Source organism: Loxodonta africana, chromosome 16 (assembly GCF_030014295.1).
Source record: "Loxodonta africana isolate mLoxAfr1 chromosome 16, mLoxAfr1.hap2, whole genome shotgun sequence".
NCBI lineage: Eukaryota > Metazoa > Chordata > Mammalia > Proboscidea > Elephantidae > Loxodonta > Loxodonta africana.
In genome coordinates, this window is record NC_087357.1 from 4,891,328 (window position 1) to 4,916,504 (window position 25,177).

Genomic DNA, 25,177 nt, shown 5'->3' on the forward strand with positions numbered 1-25,177 from the left:
GACAAGATTCTCTATGTCTTGGAGCTGAATAAATAAACATGTAGCACTTGCCCTGGCCCAAAGCTGCTCTTACACAAAAATGATCATAAATTTCTATAGTCAGTATTTGTCCTTGTAACAGACAGAACATCTATTATGTGTATGCTCATCACTAAAACTATTGCTGTTGGGAGCTGTAGTCTGAGATGCTGGATTGGAGAACATGGCTTAGGAAGGAAGGTAGGAGGGAAGTTTTTTAGTCTCTCCTCTTTGAGTCTGTGTGAAGGTGGGCAGCTCACCCTATCTGCATGTGGAGGAAGACTTGGTGCCCCATCCTGACCAACCAGCCTCTTCCTGGGGACCAAGTCCAAGAGGGGGTGGGTGGGAAAAGGGAAGGAGAGAAGAGAGCAAAGGGCATGTGGATGCTGCTGTTGTGTGTTTAGAGATCTCAGCTGGGAAATGTGGCTCAGAGAGCATCAGGCCATGTCCCAGCTGGCAGGATACTCTTCCTGGTATGGGTGTGGGAGGGCAAAACTGTGTGTGTGCATGTGTGCTCATGTGTGCATGTGTGTGCATGCATATGTTCAAAGTTTGGAGAGAGAAGCAGAAATGCCTTCCACCTCTTAGAGTTTATAAACATTGGAGTTTAAGCCACGACCTCAGCTGCTAACCAAAAGGTTGGAAGTTTGAGTCCACTCAGAGGCACTTTGGAAGAAAGGCCTGGTGATCTACTTCCAAAAATGAGCCATTAAAAACCCTTTGGAGCACATTTCTACTCTGACACACATGGGGTTGCCATAAGCTGGAATCAACTCAGTGGCTGCTGGTGGTTGGTGTGATACTTGAAGGATGACGACGGGAATCCTTTTGCACAAAGAGCAGCAACCGTCATTTTTCCCTTTTAACAAATCCAGACCTTCATATATTGGGGATGCTAAGTGTGGCTGTACTGTACACCAGACTTAAATAACTCTGATACACTAATTGTATCCTCCGGGGTATAGGGACAGTTAAGGAGAAGAGGGAACATGGCAGCTATCCAGAAATTATACAGCATGATTGAAGATGGGAAACATACGTATTACTTAAAATGTGCATAAAATGATACATAAAATTAATTTTGCATGTTACAGCTGGCTCAGTCTAGTTGAAACCAACCGTAACAAGTGGATGGGCAGATCTCTGTGGGATAACCACACTTATTTATACTGCCACAGATGCTTGGGTTCAATTCCACAAGTTTCCCTAGGGCACAGGAACTGGGTTCTTTGCAGCCTGGATGTAAATCTGTACCATGTTAATTGTCATCACTCAGCTCTCTCCCAGGAAATAATCACCTATTGTGGCCTTAATTTGCTCCACTCTTCCCTTGCTTTAGAAGCATGGCCATGGTGAGACAGGCAGTTGGCGATTGTTTCTTACACATTGAACCATTCCAGGTGACTGGCTCTTCCCTGTGCTGAGTATGTAATGGTGGGCATCGCTGCATCAAGAGCTAGAAACTTAGACTTAATGTATCCCCCAAAGCACCAAATTTACAACAAAGATTGATCTAGAATCTGGGGAGAGTTTGGCCACGTAAATCTCCAAACATAAATCCTCTTTCTTGAGTTAATGGCAAAGCTCGAGAGCTTTGGCAAATACTTCAGGGACTCAGTGGGAAGTGAGCTGTGTTGACCTGATGACGAACCCACATCTGTGGCCTTATCATGGGGAGGACATTTTGGAATGTGTGTTTTCTAGCATCTCAGTGCATTTACTTCTTTAGGAAAAGGAGTGGTGGAAACTTTAAGACCCTGGACCAAATATCAACAGCACTCAGCAGGGGTACCCCGGAGCTCTAAGTTCCCTTGAGTGAGTCTTGGGCAAAGGGTCATTTGGTTGTGGAAACCAGGATTCAGGAGGGCCCCCCACCCCTGCTGGAAGTCAGTCCCAAAGCATCGCCTGAGCAGCCCTGCCCTTCCCTCTCTCCACTGGAGGAGGCCAGGTACTCAGCATCCCTCAGTGGGGCCCTCAGAGGATCCCTGACTCTATGCATGGCTGCCTAGACCTATCTGCCCAGACCCAGCTGCGTGGACCACTGTCCAGACTTACCTGCCCAGAGCCACCTGTTCAGATCCACGTGCCCAGACCCAACTGCATGGACCACTGCCCAGATCTACCTGTCCAGTCCCACCTGCCCACAGTTACCTGTCCAGTCATCCTGCCCAACACAATCACCTGCCAAAACCCACCTTCCTAGTTCCACCTGCCCAGACCCCAGCCTGCCTTCAGCCTGCCATCAGGTCGATGTGAGATCTGGGAGTGGCAGCTTGGAGTCCAAAGCTGGGAGCCTCTGGTCCTCACTCTCCATGGCACCACACAGCCGGGCCCTGCTTGTTCCAAGCCGGGAGTGGTGGCTTGTCTTCACTACCATGCTGACTAGAACGTCTCAGGATCCACTCCTTGTCCTAGGTGTTCAGGAGAATAATGGCTTCCATAGACCACCCAGGAAGGCACATCTGTTCCAAAGATCAGCGGCCATCCCAGAGCTAGGTGTAAGAGTCCTGGGGTTGGCTGAGGCCTCTGGCCCAATGAGGGCTGGACAGAGCTGACTCCGTGCCTGTGCCCACTAGCGCCTCCATCCACGGTCTCAATCTGAGTTCCTATGGCTGGCCCACTCCTTAACAACGCTAATAGGAAATACCTGTCTGCTCCTGGGATAAATTAAACATGCCCAAACCGCTTCCAATTCAGCAGATCTTAATTAACTGAGCTCTTCTCAGCGAGCTTTTAAAATCACAACTTCACTTACCCCTCAGCCCGCTGCAGCAATGGCAGTGCTGAGGTTTGGTGGGTCGGGTCTTATTCTTGAAACCCAGAGGGCAGATTTTGCAAGGAAGATGGAGGCCGTGGGGCAGGCATTTCTCCTGCTGTGGGCACTTTGTGCCACTGTGCACTGGAGAGCTTCCTGGGCGGTCCCCCTCCCACAGTGTTTGTCTTGAGTCAGGATCCAGATCCTGTGCCTCAGATGGGGTGGGGATGCCTGGGGCGCTGCTGGGAAGAGACTTCCAGGGAGAGGGGATAGGGGCAAGGACGGAACGAGTGGGGCTGCACCCTGAGCCCAGTGCTCTGGGCCATGAACACACCTGAGACTCGGGCCCCTCTTACTCTACACCGGAGGGTTCTAAGCTGCAGGTGGCTGCAGGGCAGGCATGGCCTCCGGGTGTGGCAGGGACTGGCAAGGGTGCTTACCTGGAGAAGGGGCAGCTGTGGCTGGGGTCTGGTGACCTGCCAGTAAAGTCGACCTGGGGAGGTGCATCAACAGCGACCGTGGCCAGGGTTCTGGAGCCAAATTGGAAAGAGGAGAGAAGAGCAGATTCAGAGCCAGAATCGAGGTGGGAGGGAGCTAAGAAATCCTCCTGAGCAGCCCAGCCCAGCCACGCCCTGAGAATCAAGGCCTGAGGCCCAGGGCAGTGGGGTCACTGGCTAAGGCAGTGCAAAGAGACAGTGAGCCCACACTGGATGCAGGTCTCCTAGGTGACAGCTCCTCCTCCCACTGACTCTGGAGGGAGGAAGAACCAGCAGCTCCCAGGGGTGGGGGAGGGGCACTGATGTGGGTGTGCATGTGTGTATCATGTGTGCTTTGTGTGTGTATGTGTCATGTGTGTGCTTGTATGCACGTATGTGTGCACATTGTGTGTGCATGCGTGGTGTGTACGTGTGTGCCTGTATTACATGTTTATGTGTCATGTGTGTATTTGTGTGTGTGCATGTGTGTATGTGTCTACATGTACATATACGTATGTGTATACTGGGTGTTTGTGTGTACATGTGCATGTGTGGTGTGTGTGTGTGGTGTGTGTATGTATGTGTGCCTGCCATGTACTAATGTGTATGCATGTGTGTTGTGTGTGTCTGCATGTATACATGTGTGTATGTGTGTCATATGTTAATGTGTGCATGCATGTCGTGTGTATGTGTCTGCATGTGTATGTGTGCATGCTGTATATTAATGTGTGTGCATGTGTGTTGTGTGTATGTGTCTTCGTGTGTGTGTGTGGTATACGCATGTGTGGTGTATGTGTGCATGGCGTGGGGTAGGCTCGGTATGCCTTCTTGGCTGGGGACAGCAGTACTCGTGATGTGTCTGCTGCACCTGGATTGCATAAACTGTTCTTTGTCCCCCCAGGTGAGGTCAGAGCCCCTGTGGGAGTGTGGGGGTCACACAGCGGCTGTGCGGGCAGACAGGGATGCAGAGAGATGGGGTGCTCCCAGAGTTTTGCACTCAGGCCAGGTGCTGTCAAACCTCATGGAGAAAGTAGCTCATGCAGGACTGTGAGGGGCGGCTTTTCCAGTCTCAGCCCCAGCCCGCAGGAGGTTCCCGTGCCTGATGTGGAGCTGTGGACGCCACTTGCTGCGCCTTGACAGGCCTGATACTGGGAAGAAGGGGCCTGAGCTCCACATCTCCCCATCCCGTTGTGCTCCATGCAGACCCCATGGAGTGCACGGTGGAAAACAGCCCCCTCCCCACAGCAAAGCCGCCCCTGCCCCGACCCGCGCCCCACCCCGCCCCGCCCCGTAGCACAGGTCTGTGAGGTGCTTAGAGCAGCTTGGCATGGCTGGTTGCCGAGGAGCACGGCCCTGGCCCTGGAGCATCCATCAAGGGTCTGCCAGCGTCCGAGGGATGGAGTCACGTTCCCATTACAGGGTTTATGTTCCCTGCTAGCCTGCATTTCCGTCTGGGGAGTTCAAGCCTTAGCTGAATTGTGCATAATTTATATAAAAAAAATATAGCACAGTATAATTACCTTCAGCTTTATACTCAATAAAAGCTTCTTCTGACAGCCAGCTCCCGCACTGTTAAACCACGCAGACCTCAACGGCCGAAAGGTTGAGCATCTCCTGCCTGGCTCCTGGAGGCAGGCACACGTCTCTCCTGTGGGCACAGAAGGGACCCTCACTGGGCCAGGGCTCTGTCTCCCTCTGCCAGCCCCGGCCTTGGCCATCCAGCCCCACACAGGGCCACAAGCCCGCCTCTCCCTGAGTTGTCCCCCCTCTGATGAAGGAAGGGGCCTGGTGGGAGCAGGGAGCTGTCTGGCTTTGATTTCCCCATAGCAGGATGGACCGCTAGGATAAGCAAGTATCCATTCTAATCCCCACCTACAGAGACAATGAAACTGAGGCCAGTGGGGGAGGGGCTTTCTCAAGGTCACCAGAAGGTCAATGGTAGGTCTGGGGATGGAGGGTATGGCACTCAAGACCCCAGGCCAGCTGTGGCCACTGCCTCAGGCTCTGTGCATGCGATGTGGGCTCCTATTCTGATGCTGGTCACAAAGCTGGTACTCGGGACCAGGAGGAGCCCAAAGGGTAAAGAAGTCCACAGGTTAGTTCATCTCAAGCTTCGAGGCTTCACGCAATACACACCATTCTCTCGTAGTTCTGGATGTCAGAAGTTCAAAATCAGCCTCCTTGGGCCCAAACCAAGATATGGGCAGAGCTGGCCCCCTCTGGAGGCTAAGACAAGTCAGGGGGCAAAATCCAAAGCCGGAGGCCTGCCCTTGGTGGTCTTGATTAGTGCTGAACACACGATGGCCAGAATCCAAACTCCCACATGTATTTCAAACTCACTGGGAAAAGTCTTCTGTCCCAAGCACTTTTTCTTTCTTTCTTTTTTGATTTCTTTTTAACCTTTTCTCCTCTCTGATAAGGGACTTTGAAACTGTATAGTATTCTTTCCAGATATTTTTGCTTCATGTATACGAAAATACAAAACTCAAAATTTAAGTCTTTGCTCCTCTAAAAATGAACCAGGACAGTGGGGCTGAAGTTGCTCATTAAAGTAGCCCATTTCATTTCTGCCGCTGGCAGGGAGCGGCTGTGGATGCCTGTCTTACTGGAGGCCGGAAACCCCCATGGCACACACAGAACTCAGTGGAGACGTTAGGAAGCCACTCTCCAAGTCACTGAGTCCTTGGGTCCCCAGCAGGAGGCGCGGCACAGGCTCTGCATCTGGAATGAGATTTCATTAAAACAGACAGTCGGTGCTCCGAGAAGAGCTCCTGACATTGAGCAACCTCGTTAAGCCACTTGGCTTTGCTGGACTTTGGTATCCATCCTGATAAAATGGCTGTCATCATAGGTCTACCTGATACTCAGAAGAGATAAAGCATGAGAAAGATCTGTGAAACACCTCAAAGCCAGGCGTCCTCATTATTACTCATGCTTTACATAAATACGCTTTGCAAACGTGTGGATCTCAGTTCTGGGGTGCTTTGGTTCAGGGCACACATGAAGAGTTTTTTTTAACTCAACGTGAGTGATTGACCGAGATGTGCTTCTAATTAAAACAGGTGCGTGGTCTGGACAGGTGATGACCGGGTCTTCTTCTTCAACCCAACGATGCAGCTGTCTGTCTGGGAGAAGCCTCTGGACCTCAAGAACCGTGGGGACCTCAACAGGATCATCGAAGACCCTCCGCATAAGCGCAAGCTAGAGGCGTCAGCAAGTAACCACAGCTGGGCTATTTGCACCCCTTTGCTTAAGTATTAAGAGTCCCTAGGTAGCCCAAACAGTTAAAGTGCTTGGCTGCTAGCCAAAAAGTTGGAGGTTCAAGTCTATCCAGAGGCCCCTCAGAAGAAGGGCCTGGTGATCTACTTCTGAAAAATCAGCCATTGAAAACCGTATGGAGCACGGGTCTACTCTGACACACGTGGGCTCACCGTGAGTCAGAGTCAACTCAGTGGCAACTGGTGTGGTTTTGGTTTGGTGTAAATGTTAGAAATCTATATTCCTGTTGTTGTCATTGCGTGCATATGTGGTGTGTGTGGTGTGTTTATTCCGACTCATAGCAAGCAACCTTATAGGACAGAACAGAATTACGCCCTAAGGTTTCCAAGGCTGTAATCTTCGTGGAAGCAGACCGCCACATCTTTTTCCTGTGGAGCCGCTGGTGGGTTTGAACCGCCGACCTCTCAGCAGCCAAGTGCTTAACTACTGTGCCACCAGGGCTCCTTAGCAAATATGAAATGAAAGCATATTTTTCCTTGTTATGTTGGACCATGTTCACTATTTCAGTATTTAGTAATTATTGGGGCACTTTGTGGAGAAACACTGATCCTCGTGAGGGGTTGGCCTCTGTTTTTTATTTATTTATTTATATTTATATTATTTATTTATTTATATCAGAGAAGGCCCTTGATTCTTCCAGCCACTCAGATTTCCATTTCCAACATCACCTTTACCCAGTGTTTTCGTTTTGTTCCAATGTCTTATGAACTCCACTTTAGAGACCAAATGAACACAAACCAGGGACTGTGTCCTTCTCGTACACACATTCACTTTAGACCTTCAAGACTAAGTTGATAAATGGCTTTGCTTGGATGGAGCTAGGATTTGATTCAGACAAGTGCGTGGCCCAGTGAAGGGTGTTTGCTGCATGCAGGGGTGTGGCTGCTCTAGGAGAGGAAGCCGACACTGCCTCTGCCCTTGGCCATGGTGCGCCACAGAGGCAGAGAAGAACATCTTAGCATTTTCAGAAAGGATCCTTTCTGATTAGATCTAATACATATTTTATTAGCTGCTGCTGTATTGGGAAAGCCTTTCTCCCTGAGAACGAGCATTAAAAATAGCATTGGCTATACCAAGAAACTCAAACACATACATTCTCAGCCAACATGGGATGCTGAGACGCCAGCGGAATGGCCCGGCCCCAGACATGGGATCTTGACCCCTGCACAAGGGTCTTTGTTTTAATTTTGGGGGTATTTTATTGAGTTTGTAATGTTGTTTTTTTATTCCATGTCACATATGGCTAGGAACAGATGGCATTGGTCTACAATTTTAGTCAATTCCAGAGACTTTCGGCTAGAACTTTAGAAGATTGAATTACATGTTTTTAACACTGCTAGGTTGTTGTTGTTGAGTGTTAGTAAGTCGATTCCAACTCATAGCGACCCTGTGTAACAGAGTAGAACTGTTTCCTAGGCTGTGGTCTTCTGGGAGCAGATTACCAGGTCTTTTTCTCCCACAGAGTAGCTGATGGGTTCGAGCCATCGACCTTTCAATTAACAGCTGAGCACTTAACCATTGTACTACCATGGCTCCTGAATACTGCTTGGTTAAAGGTTGCTCTTGAAAAGGTGGTAGAAGCCTTTTAAGATTGAGAGATAACAAGTTTAATATGTTTATGTCACATAAGATCTTCTCCACAGAGAATCTGACACTGGGAAAGAGACACATTCTGCTGCATATTTAACTGAATCTGTAAAATCTAAGGTGTGTTCAGGGACAATAAGAATTAGATCTTTTAATTTTGTTTTCTCCTTTGATCAAGTGGCATCCACTTTTAAAAGGGATATTTTGCATGCTGAAAGAATTCTTACCAAAAAAAAAAAAAAAAACTCATTACAGAAAATGTTCCCCAAGGTTCTTACTCATGAACAAGAGGGGGCAGCGCGATTTATAGAGATCACGCAACCTTCCAATCCCACGAGAAACATGAAGGTGCCGTTTATCATAACAAGGATTTTATTGGCTTGGTGAAAGGCCGTAATGCAAGCAGATGCCTAGCTACTTTCTTTAGCTTGCATTCCTGTAGATAACTGGGCGCTGTTTCTTTTTTTTTTTTCCAAAGAGTTGATAGGAATGAGAAAGAAATGGACTCATTAAAAGTCAGGGCATACTTGTTTTCCCACTTCAAAGTGAAAATTGTCCGGACCAAATCAGCTCAGATCTGAAAGGTAACAGGAAGGTGACCTGAAGAGTCCTTACCTGGTCACCTATTGTTTTAAGTTATGTGAGGACTGCAGGGGGTGGGAGTGGAGACCTGAGTTACCTGGCCCTAGATCCATGCGACATCTTACTCTACTAACAGGAATTCCACCTTATACTTAAAAAGACAAAGAATTGAGCTATAAATCCAAAAAACACAACCAGAAATATCTGACTAAATCAGGATTAACATATCAAGGCATTGTGTCTTCCAACAACTTTATTATGGTGGACCTAGCTACCTAGACAGACATTTAAATACAAAATTACGTGTAATTTAAGAATAGTGTTAAACCAGTCTGTTTCAGGTTTTTTTTTTTTTCTTCCCTGAGTCTTAAGGATATGCAAATAATCTCAAGTCTCCACTTTCAGCCATCAGGGCAGAACTGATATTTAGGTTCATATATATATATATTTTAATTTTAATTTCCTAAGGTCTACTGAGAGAACACTGCAGCGCAACAACTAGGGCTGCAGGATTAATTAACAATTAGGGGGCCAGAGTTGGCGACCTCTCACCACCCACGACAGCATTTTTCTGGCTGGTCATTTATTCATCAAGACTCAACAAATGATTTGACCCTAATTATTATACAAGAAAGCTCTAGGGGAGCTTGGTCTCCATGAAGAATGTTGTTGTCCACATGTTTTTTGTCTGTAAGTTACTGTAGATTTGAATTTATGAATACCTGTTTCTAGTGGGAAGTGGACAAGGATGCATTCAAGTTGATGCTCATTACCTTTCAAGGGGTAAATGAAGTAAATTAATTGTGTAGGCTGGCTACCACATTTAACTTCTGTTAGGCCTTAGAGCCACCACTTGTCCGTCAGTTTGTCATACTGTGGTGATTTGTGTGTTATTGTGATGCTGGGAGCTATGCCCCTGATATTTCAAATGCCAGCAGGGTCACCCATGGTGAACAGGTTTCAGCAGAGCTTACAGACTAAGACTGGGAAGAAGGACGTGGCGATCTACTTCCGAAAAAATTGGCCAGTGAAAACCTTATGGATATTGTCTGATATAGTGCTGTAAGATGAGCCCCTCAGGCTGAAAGACTGAAGTACAACTGGAGAGGAGCTGCCTCCTCAAAGTAGAGTCAACTTTAATGATGTGCATGGAGTCAAGCTTTCAGGACCTTCATTTGCTGATGTGGCATGACTCAAAATGAGAAGAAACAGCTACAAACGTCTGTTAATAATCAGAATGTGGAATGTACAAAGTATGAATATAGTAAAATAGGTAGTTGTCAAAAATGAAATGGAATACTTAAAGATCAATATCCTAGGCTTCAGTGAGCTGCACTGGATTGATATTGGCCATTTTAAATCAGACAATCATGTGGTCTAGTATGCCGGGAATGACATACTGAAGAGGAATGGCATCACATTCATTGTCAAAAAGAACATTTCAAGATCTATCCTGAAGTACAGTGCTGTCAGTGATAGGATAATATCCATATGCCTACAAGAAAGGCAGTTATTCAAATTTACACACCAACCACTAATGCCAATGATGAAGAAATTGAAGGTTTTTACCAATTTCTTCAGTCTGAAGTTAATCAGACATGCAATCAAGATGCATTGACAATTAATGATGTTTAGAATGTAAAGGTTGAAAGCAAAGAGGATGATGAGTAGTTGAAAAATATGGCCTTGGTGATAGAAATGATCCCAGAGATCACATGGTATAATTTTGCAAGAGCAATGACTTACTCATTGCAAATACCTTTTTTCAACAACATAAATGGTGACTCTACAGGTGTACCTCACTGGATGGAGTGCACAGGAATTGAATCGACTATATCTATGGAAAGAGAGGATGGAGAAGCTCAATTTGAACAGTCAGAATAAGGCCAAGGGGGCAATGCAAAACAGACCATCAATTGCTCATATGCAATTTCAAGTTGAAACAGAAGAAAACTAAAACAAGTCTGTGAAAGCCTAACTATGACCTTGAGTATATTCAACCTAAATTTAGAGACCATCTCTATGGACAGATTTGCCGCATTGAACTACTGACTGAAGACCAGACGAGTTGTGGAATGACATCAAGGACATCGTACATCTGAAAGCAAAAGGTCAGTGAAAAGGCAGGTAAGAAAGAAAAGACCAAAATGGATGTCAGAAGAGACTCTGAAACTTGCTCTTCACCAAAGAGTAGTTAAAGTGAATGGAAGAAATGAAGTAAATGAAATGAACGTATTTCAAAGGGCAACTCAAGAAGACAAAGTATTATACTGAAATGTGCAAAGACCTGGAGTTAGAAAGCCAAAAGGAAAGAAGATGCGCAGTACTTCTCAAGCTGAAAGAACTGAAGGAAAAATTCCAGCCTCGAGTTGCAATACTGAAGGATTGATTCTATGGGAAAAATACTGAACAAGGCAGGAAGCATCAAAAGAAGATAAAGGGAATACACAGAGCCACTGTACCAGAACGAATTGGTTGATGTTCAACCATTTCAGGAGGTAGCATATGATCAAGAACAATGATATTGAAGGAAGAAGTCCCAGCTGCACTGAAGGCATTGGTGAGAAACAAGTCTCCAGGAATTGATAGAATACCAATTGAGATGTTTCAACAAATGGATGCAATGCTGGAAGCGCTCACTTGTCTATGCCAAGAAATTTGGAAGACAGCTACCTGGCCAACCGACTGGAAGAGCTCCATATTCATATCCATTCCTAAGAAAGGTGATCCAACAGAATGCAATTATCAAACAATATCATTAATACCACAGGCAAGTAAAATTATGCTAAAGATAATTAAAAAATGGCTGCAGCAGTACATCAACAGAAAACTGCCAGAAATTCAAGCTGGACTCAGAAGAGGACATGGAACAAGAAATATCATTGCTGATGTCAGATGGATTTTGGCTGAAAGCAGAGAATACCAGAAAACTGTTTACCTGTGTTTTATTGACTATGCAAAGGCAATAGACTGTGTGGATCATAACAAATTATGAGTAACATTCCAAAGAATGGGAATTCTAGAACACTTAGTTGTGCTCACAAGGAACCTGTACATAGACCAAGAAGCAGTTGCTCTAACAGAACAAGGGGGTACTGTGTGGTTTAAAGTCAGGAAAAGTGTGCATCAGGGCCGTATCCTTTCATCATACATATTCAACGTATATGCTGAGCAAATAATCTAAGAAACTGGAGTATATGAAGAAGAATGGGGCATCAGGTTTGGAGGAAGACTCATGAACAGCTTGCGATATGCAGATGATACAACTTTCCTTGCTGAAAGTGAAGAGGACTTGAAGCATTTACTGATGAAGATCAAAGATTACAGCCTTCTGTATAGATTACACCTCAACATAAAGAAAACAAAAATCCTCACAACTGGACCAATAAGCAACATCATGATAAACAGAGAAAAGATTGAAGTTGTCAAGGATTTCATTTTACCTGGATCCACAATCAACAGCCATGGAAGCAGCAGTTAAAAATCAAAAGATGCATTGCGTTGGGCAAATCTGCTGTAAAGGACCTCTTTAAAGTGTTAACAAGCAAGGATTCCACCTTGAGGACTAAGGTGTGCCTGACCTAAGCCATGGTATTTTCAATTGCCTCATATGCATGTGGAGACCCTGGCGGTGTAGTGGTTAAGAACTGCAGCTGCTAACCAACAGACTGGCAGTTTGAATCCACCAGGCTCTCCTTGTAAACCCTATGGGGCAGTTCTACTCTGTCCTTTAGGGTCTCTATGAGTCAGAATTGACTCTATGGCAATGGATTTTCATATGCATATGAAAGCTAGACAATGAATAAGGTAGACCAAGGAAGAATTGGATGCCTTTGAATTATGGTGTTGGCAAAGAATATTGACTATACATGGACTGCCCGAAGAACAAACAAATCTGTCTTGGAAGATGTATAGCCAGAATGCTCATTAGAAGCAAGGATGGCGAGACTTTGTTTCACAGACTTTGAACATGTTATCAGGAGGGACCAGTCCTTGGAGAAGGACATTGTCATGGATTGAATTGCATCTCCCAAAAATGTGTGTCAACTTGGCTAAGCCATGATTCCCAGTATTGTGTGATTGCCCACCGTTTTATCATCTGATGTGATTTTTCTCTGTGTTGTGAATCCTACCTCTACAGTGTTGAGACAGGATTAGAGGCAGCTATGTCAATGAGGCAGGACTCAATCTACAAGTTTAGGTTGTGGCATAAGCCCATCTCTTTTTTTTTTTTTTAATAACTTTTATTAAGCTTCAAGTGAACGTTTACAAATCCAATCAGTCTGTCACATATAAGTTTACATACATCTCACTCCCTACTCCCACATGCTCTCCGCCTCTTGAGTCAGCCCTTTCAGTCTCTCCTTTCTTGACAATTTAGCCGGCTTCCCTGTCTCTCTATCCTCCCATCCCCTCTCCAGACAAGAGTTGCCAACACAATCTCAAGTGTTCACCTGATATAATTAGCTCACTCTTCATCAGCGTCTCTCTCCCACCCGCTGACCAGTCCCTTTCATGTCTGATGAGTTGTCTTCGGGGATGGTTCCTGTCCTGTGCCAACAGAAGGTCTGGGGAGCATGGCCGCCGGGATTCCTCAAGTCTCAGTCAGACCATTAAGTTTGGTCTTTTTATGAGAATTTGGGGTCTGTATCCCAATTATCTCCTGCTCCCTCAGGGGTCCTCTGCTGTGCTCCCTGTCAGGGCAGTCATCGATTGTGGCCGGGCACCAACTAGTTCTTCTGGTCTCAGGATGATGTAGGTCTCTGGTTCATGTGGCTCTTTCTGTCTCTTGGGCTCTTAGTTGTCGTGGGGCCTTAGTGTTCTTCATTTTTCTTTGCTCCAGGTGGGTTGAGACCAATTGATGCATCTTAGATGGCCGCTTATCAGCATTTAAGACCCCAGATGCCACATTTCAAAGTGGGATGCAGAATGATTTCATAATAGAATTATTTTGCCAATTGACTTAGAAGTCCCCGCAAACCATGTTCCCCAGACCTCCGTGCTTGCTCCGCTGACCTTTGAAGCATTCATTTTATCCCAGAAACTTCTTTGCTTTTGGTCCAGTCCAATTAGCTGACCTTCCATGTATTGAGTGTTGTCTTTCCTTCACCTAAAGCAGTTCTTATCTACTGATTAATCAATAAAAAAACCCTCTCCCACCCTCCCTCCCTCCCCCCCTCGTAACCACAAAAGTATGTGTTCTTCGCCGGTTTACTATTTCTCAAGATCTTATAATAGTGGTCTTATACAATATTTGTCCTTTTGCCTCTGACTAATATCGCTCAGCATGATGCCTTCCAGGTTCCTCCATGTTATGAAATGTTTCACAGATTCGTCACTGTTCTTTATCGATGCGTAGTATTCCATTGTGTGAATATACCACAATTTATTTACCCATTCGTCTGTTGATGGACACCTTGGTTACTTCCAACTTTTTGCTATTGTAAACAGAGCTGCAATAAACATGGGTGTGCATATATCTGTTTGCATGAAGGCTCTTGTATCTCTAGGGTATATTCCCAGGAGTGGGATTTCTGGGTTGTATGGTAGTTCTATTTCTAACTGTTTAAGATAACGCCAGATAGATTTCCAAAGTGGTTGTACCATTTTACATTCCCACCAGCAGTGTATGAGAGTTCCAATCTCTCCACAGCCTCTCCAACATTTATTATTTTGTGTTTTTTGGGTTAATGCCAGCCTTGCTGGTGTGAGATGGAATCTCATCGTAGTTTTAATTTGCATTTCTCTAATGGCTAATGATCGAGAGCATTTTCTCATGTATCTGTTGGCTGCCTGAATATCTTCCTTAGTGAAATGTGTGTTCATATCCTTTGCCCACTTCTTGATTGGGTTGTTTGTCTTTTTGTGGTTGAGTTTTGACAGAATCATATAGATTTTAGAGATCAGGCGCTGGTCGGAGATGTCATAGCTGAAAATTCTTTCCCAATCTGTAGGTGGTCTTTTTACTCTTTTGGAGAAGTCTTTAGATGAGCATAGGTGTTTGATTTTTAGGAGCTCCCAGTTATCGGGTTTCTCTTCATCATTTTTGGTAATGTTTTGTATTCTGTTTATACCTTGTATTAGTGCTCCTAGGGTTGTCCCAATTTTTTCTTCCATGATCTTTATCGTTTTAGTCTTTATGTTTAGGTCTTTGATCCACTTGGAGTTAGTTTTTGTGCATGGTGTGAGGTATGGGTCCTGTTTCATTTTTTTGCAAATGGATATCCAGTTATGCCAGCACCATTTGTTAAAAAGGCTATCTTTTCCCCAATTAATTGACAGTGGTCCTTTGTCAAATATCAGCTGCTCATACGTGGATGGATCTATGTCTGGGTTCTCAATTCTGTTCCATTGGTCTATGTGCCTGTTGTTGTACCAGTACCATGCTGTTTTGACTACTGTGGCTGTATAATAGGTTCTGAAGTCAGGTAAAGTGAGGCCTCCCACTTTCTTCTTCTTTTTCAGTAATGCTTTGCTTATCTGGGGCTTTTTTCCCTTCCATATGAAATTGGTGATTTGTTTCTCTATCCCCTTAAAATATGACATTGGAATTTGGATCGGAGGTACATTATATGTATAGATGGCTTTTGGTAGAATAGACATTTTTACTATGTTAAGTCTTCCTATCCATGAGCAAGGTATGTTTTTCCACTTAAGTGTGTCCTTTTGAATTTCTTGTAGTAGAGCTTTGTAGTTTTCTTTGTATAGGTCTTTTACATCCTTGGTAAGATTTATTCCTAAGTATCTTATCTTCTTGGGGGCTACTGTGAATGGTATTGATTTGGTTATTTCCTCTTCGGTGTTCTTTTTGTTGATGTAGAGGAATCCAAGTGATTTTTGTATGTTTATTTTATAACCTGAGACTCTGCCAAACTCTTCTATTAGTTTCAGTAGTTTTCTGGAGGATTCCTTAGGGTTTTCTGTGTATATAATCATGTCATCTGCAAATAGTGATAACTTTACTTCTTCCTTGCCAATCCGGATACCTTTTATTTCTTTGTCTAGCCTAATTGCCCTGGCTAGGACTTCCAGCACGATGTTGAATAAGAGCGGTGATAAAGGGCATCCTTGTCTGGTTCCCGTTCTCAAGGGAAATGCTTTCAGGTTCTCTCCATTTAGAGTGATATTGGCTGTTGGCTTTGCATAGATGCCCTTTATTATGTTGGGGAATTTTCCTTCAATTCCTATTTTGGTAAGAGTTTTTATCACGAATGGGTGTTGGACTTTGTCAAATGCCTTTTCTGCATCAATTGATAAGATCATGTGGTTTTTGTCTTTTGTTTTATTTATGTGATGGATTACATTAATGGTTTTTCTGATATTAAACCAGCCTTGCATACCTGGTATAAATCCCACTTGATCAGGGTGAATTATTTTTTTGATGTGTTGTTGGATTCTATTGGCTAGAATTTTGTTGAGGATTTTTGCATCAATGTTCATGAGGGATATAGGTCTATAATTTTCTTTTTTTGTAATGTCTTTACCTGGTTTTGGTATCAGGAAGATGGTGGCTTCATAGAATGAGTTGGGTAGTATTCCGTCCTTCTCTATGCTTTGAAATACCTTCAGTAGTAGTGGTGTTAACTCTTCTCTGAAGGTTTGGTAGAACTCTGCAGTGAGGCTGTCCGGGCCAGGGCTTTTTTTTGTTGGGAGTTTTTTGATTACCGTTTCAATCTCTTTTTTTGTTATGGGTCTATTTAGTTGTTCTACTTCTGAATGTGTTAGTTTAGGTAGGTAGTGTTTTTCCAGGAATTCATCCATTTCTTCTAGGTTTTCAAATTTGTTAGAGTACAATTTTTCATAATAATCTGAAATGATTCTTTTAATTTCATTTGGTTCTGTTGTGATGTGGTCCTTCTCGTTTCTTATTCAGGTTATTTGTTTCCTTTCCAGTATTTCTTTAGTCAGCCTAGCCAATGGTTTATCAATTTTGTTAATTTTTTCAAAGAACCAGCTTTTGGCTTTGTTAATTCTTTCAATTGTTTTTCTGTTCTCTAATTCATTTAGTTCAGCTCTAATTTTTATTATTTGTTTTCTTCTGGTGCCTGATGGATTCTTTTGTTGCTCACTTTCTATTTGTTGAAGTTGTAGGGACAGTTCTCTGATTTTGGCTCTTTCTTCTTTTTGTATGTGTGCATTTATCGATATAAATTGGCCTCTGAGCACTGCTTTTGCTGTGTCCCAGAGGTTTTGATAGGAAGTATTTTCATTCTCGTTGCTTTCTATGAATTTCCTTATTCCCTCCTTGATGTCTTCTATAACCCAGTCTTTTTTCAGAAGGGTATTATTTATTTTCCAAGTGTTTGATTTCTTTTCCCTAGTTTTTCTGTTATTGATCTCTCGTTTTATTGCCTTGCGGTCTGAGAAGATGCTTTGTAATATTTCGATGTTTTGGATTCTGCAAAGGTTTGTTTTATGACCTAATATGTGGTCTATTCTAGAGAATGTTCCATGTGTGCTAGAAAAAAAAGTATACTTTGCAGCAGTTGGGTGGAGAGTTCTGTATAAGTCAATGAGGTCAAGTTGGTTGATTGTTGTAATTAGATCTTCCGTGTCTCTATTGAGCTTCTTACTGGATGTCCTGTCCTTCTCCGAAAGTGGTGCGTTGAAGTCTCCTACTATAATTGTGGAGGTATCTATCTCACTTTTCAATTCTGTTAAAATTTGATTTATGTATCTTGCAGCTCTGTCATTGGGTGCATAAATATTTAATATGGTTATGTCTTTCTGATCAATTGTCCCTTTTATCATTATATAGTGTCCTTCTTTATCCTTTGTGGTGGAATTAAGTCTAAAGTCTATTTTGTCAGAAATTAATATTGCTACTCCTCTTCTTTTTTGCTTATTGTTTGCTTGATATACTTTTTTCCATCCTTTGAGTTTTAGTTTGTTTGTGTCTCTAAGTCTAAGGTGTGTCTCTTGTAGGCAGCATATAGATGGATCGTGTTTCTTTATCCAGTCTGTGACTCTCTGTCTCTTTATTGGTGCATTTAGTCCATTTACATTCAGGGTAATTATAGATAAATAAGTTTTTAGTGCTGTCATTTTGATGCCTTTTTATGTGTGTTGTTGACAATTTCATTTTTCCGCATACTTTTTTGTGCTGAGGCGTTTTTCTTAGTAAATTGTGAGATCCTCATTTTCATAGTGTTTGACTTTATGCTAGTTGAGTCGTTACGTTTTTCTTGGCTTTTATCTTGAGTTATAGCGTTGTTATACCTTTTTGTGGTTACCTTATTATTTACCCCTATTTTTCTAAGTAAAAACCTAACTTGTATTGTTCTATATCGCCTTGTATCACTCTCCATATGGCAGTTCAATGCCTCCTGTATTTAGTCCCTCTTTTTGATTATTGTGATCTTTTACCTATTGAGTTCCATGATTCATTGTTATGTGTATTTTTTTTTAATTAATCTTAATTTGTTTGTTTTTTGTGATTTCCCTATTTGAGTTGATATCAGGACGTTCTGTTTTGTGACCTTCTGTTGTGTTGATATCTGATATTATTGGTTCTCTGACCAAACAATATCCTTCAGTATTTCTTGTAGCTTTGGTTTGGTTTTTGCAAATTCTCTAAACTTGTGTTTGTTTGTAAATATCTTAATTTCGCCTTCATATTTCAGAGAGAGTTTTGCTGGATATATGATCCTTGGCTGGCAGTTTTTCTCCTTCAGTGTTCTGTATATGTCGTCCCATTCCCTTCTTGCCTGCATGGTTTCTGCTGAGTAGTCTGAACTTATTCTTATTGATTGTCCCTTGAAGGAAACCTTTCTTTTCTCCCTGGCTGCTTTTAAAATTTTCTGTTTATCTTTGGTTTTGGTGAGTTTGATGATAATATGTCTTGGTGTTTTTCTTTTTGGATCAATCTTATATGGGGTTTGATGAGCGTCTTCGATAGATGTCCTTTCGTCTTTCATGATGTCAGGGAAGTTTTGTGTCAGGAGATCTTCAACTATTTTCTCTGTGTTTTCTGTCCCCCCTCCCTGTTCTGGTACTCCAATCATCCGCAGGTTATCCTTCTTGATAGAGTCCCACATAATTCTTAGGGTTTCTTCATTTTTTTTAATTCTTTTATCTGATTTTTTTTCAGCTATGTTGGTGTTGATTCCCTGGTCCTCCAGATGTCCCAGTCTGCATTCTAATTGCTCGAGTCTGCTCCTCTGACTTCCTATTGCATTGTCTAATGCTGTAATTTTATTGTTAATCTTTTGGACTTCTACATGTTGTCTCTCTATGGATTCTTGCAACTTATTAATTTTTCCAGTATGTTATTGAATAATCTTTTTGAGTTCTTCAACAGTTTTATCGGTGTGTTCCTTGGCTTTTTCTGCAGTTATCCTAATTTCATTTGTGATGTCTTTAAGCATTCTGTAAATTAGTTTTTTGTATTCTGTATCTGATAATTCCAGGATTGTATCTTCATTTGGGAAAGATTTTGATTCATTTGTTTGGGGGGTTGTAGAAGCTGTCATGGTCTGCTTCTTTAAGTGGTTTGATATGGATTGTTGTCTCCGAGCCATCACTGGGAAACTAGTTTTTCCAGAAAATCTGCTAAAAAAAAAAATGCAGTCAGACCCCTATCAGAGTTCTCCCTCTGGCTCAGGCTATTCGGATGTTAATGAAGCTGCCTGGGGAGGGTGGGGGAGGGAACAGAGAGATAGGAGAGTAGCACCTCAGAATATAGCCAGAGTTGCTTGTCTTGCTTGGAATGACTATTATATCTGAGATTCCCGCAGGCGCGTCGCCTATGTGTGCTGGCTGTGTGGAAATTGCCCCCGGGGAGTCTGGCCCGCTGGAGTCACGGTCAGATCCTCCGCTTCCAGCCCCACGCCCAAAGTCAAGGCTTCCCTACTGGGACGGTGCACTCTCGACTCCAAAATCAGTCGCTGCCTCCCGGGGACTTCTCGTCCCTCCAGCCGCGTGGCCGTGCCACCTCCGCGAACCAGGTGGGCCCCCTCCCGGGGTTAGTTCAGATGGGTGGAGCAGCTCCTCGTGCTTGTGCCGTGACCGAGTGTCCCGGCTGGGATGCTGTTCTCCCTGCTCCAATACCAGTAGCTGCCTCCCGGGGACTTCTCCTACCGGCTGCGTCCCACGCCGCCCATGCGACACGGCTGGGCCCCTTCCTGGGGTTAGTTCAGGGGGGTGGAGCAGCTCTCCGTGTTTATGCCGTACCTGCGTCCAGTCCAAATCCCGGCGAGACGGTTCCCCGGCTGGGACGCTGCTCTTCCTGCTCCAAGACCAGTCACTGCCTCCCGGGGACTTCTCCTACCGGCTGCGTCCCACGCCGCCCGCGGAACCGGCTGGTCTCCCTCCCAGGGTTAGTTCAGGGGGGTGGAGCAGCTCTCTGTGCTTGTGCCGTACCTGACTGGTATGCTGGCTCCAGGCTCTGGAAACAATCACTGCTTCCCCGTATTAGTTAGTTCTCCGTCTCTAAATCTGTGTTTGTTGTTCAGGGTTCATAGATTGTTATGTATGTGATCGATTCACTTGTTTTTCCGTGTCTTTGTTGTAAGAGGGATCCGAGGTAGCGTTTGCCTAGGCTGCCATCTTCTCAAAGAGTCAAGCCAATCTCTTTTGAGATATAAAAGAGAGAAGGAAGCAGAGTCAGGGGGCCTCATACCATGAAGAAACAAGAACCAGGAGAGTAGACTATCCTTTGGACCCAGGTCTCTGGGCTAAGAAATTCTTTGGCCGGGGAAGATTGATCACAAGGATCTTCCCCCAGAGCCGACACAGAAAGAAAGCCTCCCCCTGGAGCTGGCTGGACTTCCAGCCTCCTGGACTGTGAGACAATAAATCTCTCTTTGTTAAAGCCATCCACTTATGACTAGAGGACTAAGACATCCTTGGTAAAGCAGGGGTCAGCCAAAAAAAGGAAGACCCTCAATGAGATGGACTGACACAGTGGCTCCAACAATGGACTCAAACATAGCAACAATCATGTGGATGGCATGGGATCGGGCAGTGCTGCGTTCTGTTGTATGTAAGGTCCCTATGAGTCAGAACCAACTTGATGGCACCTAACAACGAGGTCTTAGGGGTGTGTGTGTGTGCGTTTAATGTGTGTAAGGCTTGCAAGTGGAACTAATTGGGTTAGGCAGCTTACGGGTGCAGGACCCAGAACTGCCAAAAATGCCAAGCTATTCATCACTCAGCTGATAAGGAACTAGTGCCCTTTTTCATTCTGTTAGCCTCGCTGAGGAATTCAAGTGAAGGCCTGAATCATTTTCTGATTATCTTGCAGTGCAGCCAGTTTTTTTTTTTTTTTTTAATGGCTCTAGTAGCAGCACTGCCAGTTGAGGATAAATGCCTGCTGGACTGGTATGAACGGGGAAGTACCAGCCTTCACCCCCCACCCTCTGTTCCATGGCCTGACGATCTCGGGGCTGTGACACACCTTCAGTTTAGAGGACACTCACGTTCATTTTCATCCCATCTACAGCATTCCCCAAGCCTGCCACAGGCTCCTTCTTTCCCTGTATTTGGTGGCAGCATCAGTGTCTTCTCTTCCCAGTGTGGGATAGAATCATTGCACTGCTCTTTCGTTCCCTTGCCCAGCTCTACCCGCCCTCATCTACACTGGCAAGTCCTGCCCCTTCCTATGTGAGGCTCAGGTGCAGCCCTGGGGAAGGACCAGAGGGTGATTACTGAATTTTTACCCAAATAGCCTGTGCCTTCCCTGTTTGTTTGCGGCTGTGCCCTTGCCCCTGAGGTATTGGTAAGTGCGCTATGCTAATTGTTTTTTTTTTTTTTTAAACAACATGTGAAAGAGAATTGGCAAGGCTGTGCTTGTAAGGGTGCCTGGGGTGGGAGGGGTGAGAGGCACAGCCAGCAATCAAATGCAGAAGGAGCGCATTATTTGCGTAAATCAGGCAGATAATAGGAGGAGAGGCAGCAGAGAGCATTAGGGAGTAAATATCCAAACTGTCTTCCTGCTTCCCTTCTGCTAGTGCTCCCTCTTGGCTGAGGAGGACACAAAGCCCTGGTGATGAGAACTACGGAGGGGGCCACAGGGAAAGGTGGAGGAGGTGGAGGGGCACTGGGAGGGTCGCTGGGGTTGTAATGGTTACATTTCATCCTCACAGCAGTCCTGTGAGATTAGTGCTTTCTGTATTAAATATTATTGCTGCTGTAGCAAATTGCAAAACACTTGGTGGCTTCAAACAACATAAATGTACTGTCTTACATTCTGGAGGTCAGAAGTCCAAAACGGGTCAAAGTGTTGATAGGACTGGTTCTTCCTGGAGGCTCCAGGGGAGCATCTGTTCCCTTGACTTTCCAGCTTCTAGATGCTGCCCACATTGCTTGACTCATGGCCCCCTCCTCCATCTTCAAAGCCAGAGTGTCACATCTTCCAGTCTTTCTCTGACTCTTCCGCCTCCCTTTGCCACTTACAAGGACCCTCATGATTACATTAAGCCCACCCTTAGCATCCACTGTAATCACCCAACACTTCCTCACGTCAAGGTCTCCTCATTAGCAACCTTAATGCCATCTGCAACCTTAATCTCCCCCCGCCATCTAACAACATAATCAGGTTCCGGGGATGAGGACATGGACTTCTTTGGGGGTATCGTTCTGCCAACCACATCATCTTTATACCCATTTTACAGGAGGGAATTGAAGAATCAAGGTTAATTAACTTGCCCAAAGTCGAACTTCTGTTAAGTGGGGGACAGGATTCGAACCCATGTGGGTCTGACTGCAGATCCCCGAGGACAGCCCCGCCAGGCTGAGCTCTTAGAGCAGATGGTGAGAATGCATTTCTGGAAGGTACTGCTCCCTGTGCTGACACAGGTGGCCTTGTCCCGTAAACTTGCTTGTCCCCAACTTGTAATACAAACAGCGCGAACCAGACTCAGCTCCGGTGACTCTGTAGACATTTTAGTCATTTATGTTGGAGACAAATGCAAATTGATAATGATATTCATTTTGCCATGTAGGATGTAAGATGGCCCTGTGCAAACGCAGCTGCGGCCTGGGAGAGGGCGGCTTTCCCTGCGCTGTTTTTCCTCGAGCAGTGTGCCTGGGACCTCCTCTCTCTTTTTCTTCTCTTTCCCTCCTCTCTCTCCCTCTCATCTGAATGCACCATGACTTCAGACCCCCCACCCCCACCCCGGTCAATGCAATTCTAGGTCATCTGTTCGTCATTGCTAACACAGTAGTGCTGATAGAGGCATCTTTGCACCTATGTTTATCTTAGGGACAACCTTACAAGTATATCGATTGTGTAAATTCATATTATCGGACTTGGGTCAGATGCTACATGCATCTTAAATTCTGAGAGATGTTGCTAAGTCCTCCAGAGAAGCTGACTGATTCACGCTCCCACTGGCATCTGAGACTGTCCTCGTTGCTGCCGACCAGCGAAACTTAATTTCTAAACCGTCCTTTGTTTCCTTTGGTATTTCTTTACCTTTGAGAGAAGCTGAAGACCTTTTCACATGTTTACTGGCCACTTGTTTTCCTGTGAATTGTTTGTTTGCCTTTCTGCCTGAGTTATAGGACCTCTTGTAGACCAAGGGTGTTTATTTGTTTTTCTTCCTGAATTATAGGACCTCTTGTAGATCAAGGGTGTCAGGGTCTTAGCTGTAACTTCATTCCATCCTTTTTCTTTTCTAATCTTTTTACATTTTTTCTGTTGCCATAAAACAGACTGGTCTTGTACTTTTAAAGGTGATCAAATCTATAAATATTTTCCTTGGTGGTCTCTGGACTTGTCGCCTTGGCTAGGAAGGTGTCACCGTACTGACATCCTTACAAACACAAAAACAAGAGCTCCAACGAGAGGGCACATTTCTTTAATTTTAAGTCCTGTCCATTGTATGGCTTCATTTTGTAAAAAATACTTTTTTGTTTTCCGGGTTTCCCCTTGGTCTGGCTGCAGTGGGGTCTGTCTGCAGGCGTGAAGAGGGGTCACCTGGTCTCAGGGCTCTGCCGCTCCCCACACCTCCCACCTGTGTCCCAGACAACAGAAAGAATCAAGACCTCCTATAGTCACTCCAGGCAGCAGGTGCTCCCTGGGGAAGTGTCCAGAACACTCAGATGGGCAGATAAGGGCTGGCGGGAGCAGGGCCAGGGAGGCCATGGGGCGCAATGAGACAAGTCCTCTCGTGAAAGTCTAAGCAGGCCTGAGGCTGAGCAGGAACACCAGGGGCTGGGGAGTGAGGGAGACCCAGGCTGGGTGTGCCTGTAGGGTGTCAGTGGAGCACAGAGGTAGAGGTGTCAGAAGACAGAGCGCCATGCAGGAGAGATGTTTGGGGAGCACTGGGATCAAGCGCAACTCTTGGGGTCCCTGGTGTGGAGGAGAGTGTGAGTGCCTCTCGGGGGTCCCCGGCATGGAGGAATGTGTGAGGAGTGGTTAAGAGCTGGCTGCTAACCAAAAGGTCGGCAGTTCGAATCCACCAGCTGCTCCTTGGAAACCTCATGGGACAGTTCTGCTCTGTCCTATAGGGTTGAGGTGAGTCGAAATCGACTCCGTGGCAACTAGTTTGGTTTTTTTGGTTTCTCGGGTTCCCAGTATGGACAGTGTGGGCACCTCTTGAGGTTCCTGGGATGGAGATTATGGACCTCATGTGGCGGGCCTCGTCGTGTAGGGAGAGGTTGCAGAAGCGAGAATCGGCCTTTAAATGCCTCCCCTTCCCCTCCCAGGTCACCTCAATTATTAATATGGTCTTTTCTGTAGACCAGAGCCTCTGAATGGCAGCAGTCCTGTCCTCAGGGACATTTGGCAGCGTCTGCAGACATGTTCGATTGTCACAGCTGGGGAGGGGTGCTACCATCATCTGCTGGGTGGAGATCAGGGATGGAGCCAACACCCACAGTTCACAGACAACCCCCACAGAGAATGATCTCACCCTAAACATCTGCAGAGCGGCCTTGAGAAACCCTGCTCTACTGTACCGTACCATACCTGTTGTCTTCGAGTTGATTCCGACTCATAGTGACCCTAAAGGACAGAGTAGAACTGCCCCATAGAATTTCTAAGAAGTGCCTGGTGGATTTGAACTGCCGACCTTACTTAACCACTACGCCACCAGGGTTTCCAACCCTGCTCTAGAGCCCCCAGAATACTGCTCCAGAACTGGCTCCCCCACCTTCCAGGTGCTGACTGTTCCCCCACCCCCTGTCCATCTTCAGTTTTCACAAAGTCTGGGACCACTCACAGTGAGACTCCTTGCCCAGTGCACATGTCATGCGCACCACAGCCTGGCAGAGTGCCCAGAGCCAGCTTGTCACACCAACTCGTCTCACGCAGCTTTTGGGGGTCTGACAGGGAGGGGATGATGGTGCCTGGGGTGGGTAGGGAGGAGGGCCATGGACAAAGACACAGTGCAGCCAGGGGCTGGGGGCTTCTAGACCTGACTTTCCTCTACCTGTACTTTGAAAACAAAGTTATGAATTGATGTGAACTGGGTGCTGGTAGCTTGCGTGCTCTTAGGATTCCAAAGGAAGTGCCTATGGAGACAGGTCAGGGTTT

At 45.1% G+C, this 25,177-nt stretch overlaps 1 protein-coding gene across 1 annotated transcript in view; it reads left to right on the forward strand.

Annotated features, from left to right (window-relative positions):
- Positions 1-25,177, forward strand: part of TCERG1L (transcription elongation regulator 1 like) — a 246,313-nt gene that overhangs the window by 172,668 nt on the left and 48,468 nt on the right. Inside the window, exon 7 of the mRNA XM_064269162.1 lies at positions 6,312-6,466. Within this exon, the coding sequence (XP_064125232.1) occupies positions 6,312-6,466 (155 nt within the window). The remainder of the gene's footprint in view (positions 1-6,311; positions 6,467-25,177) is intronic.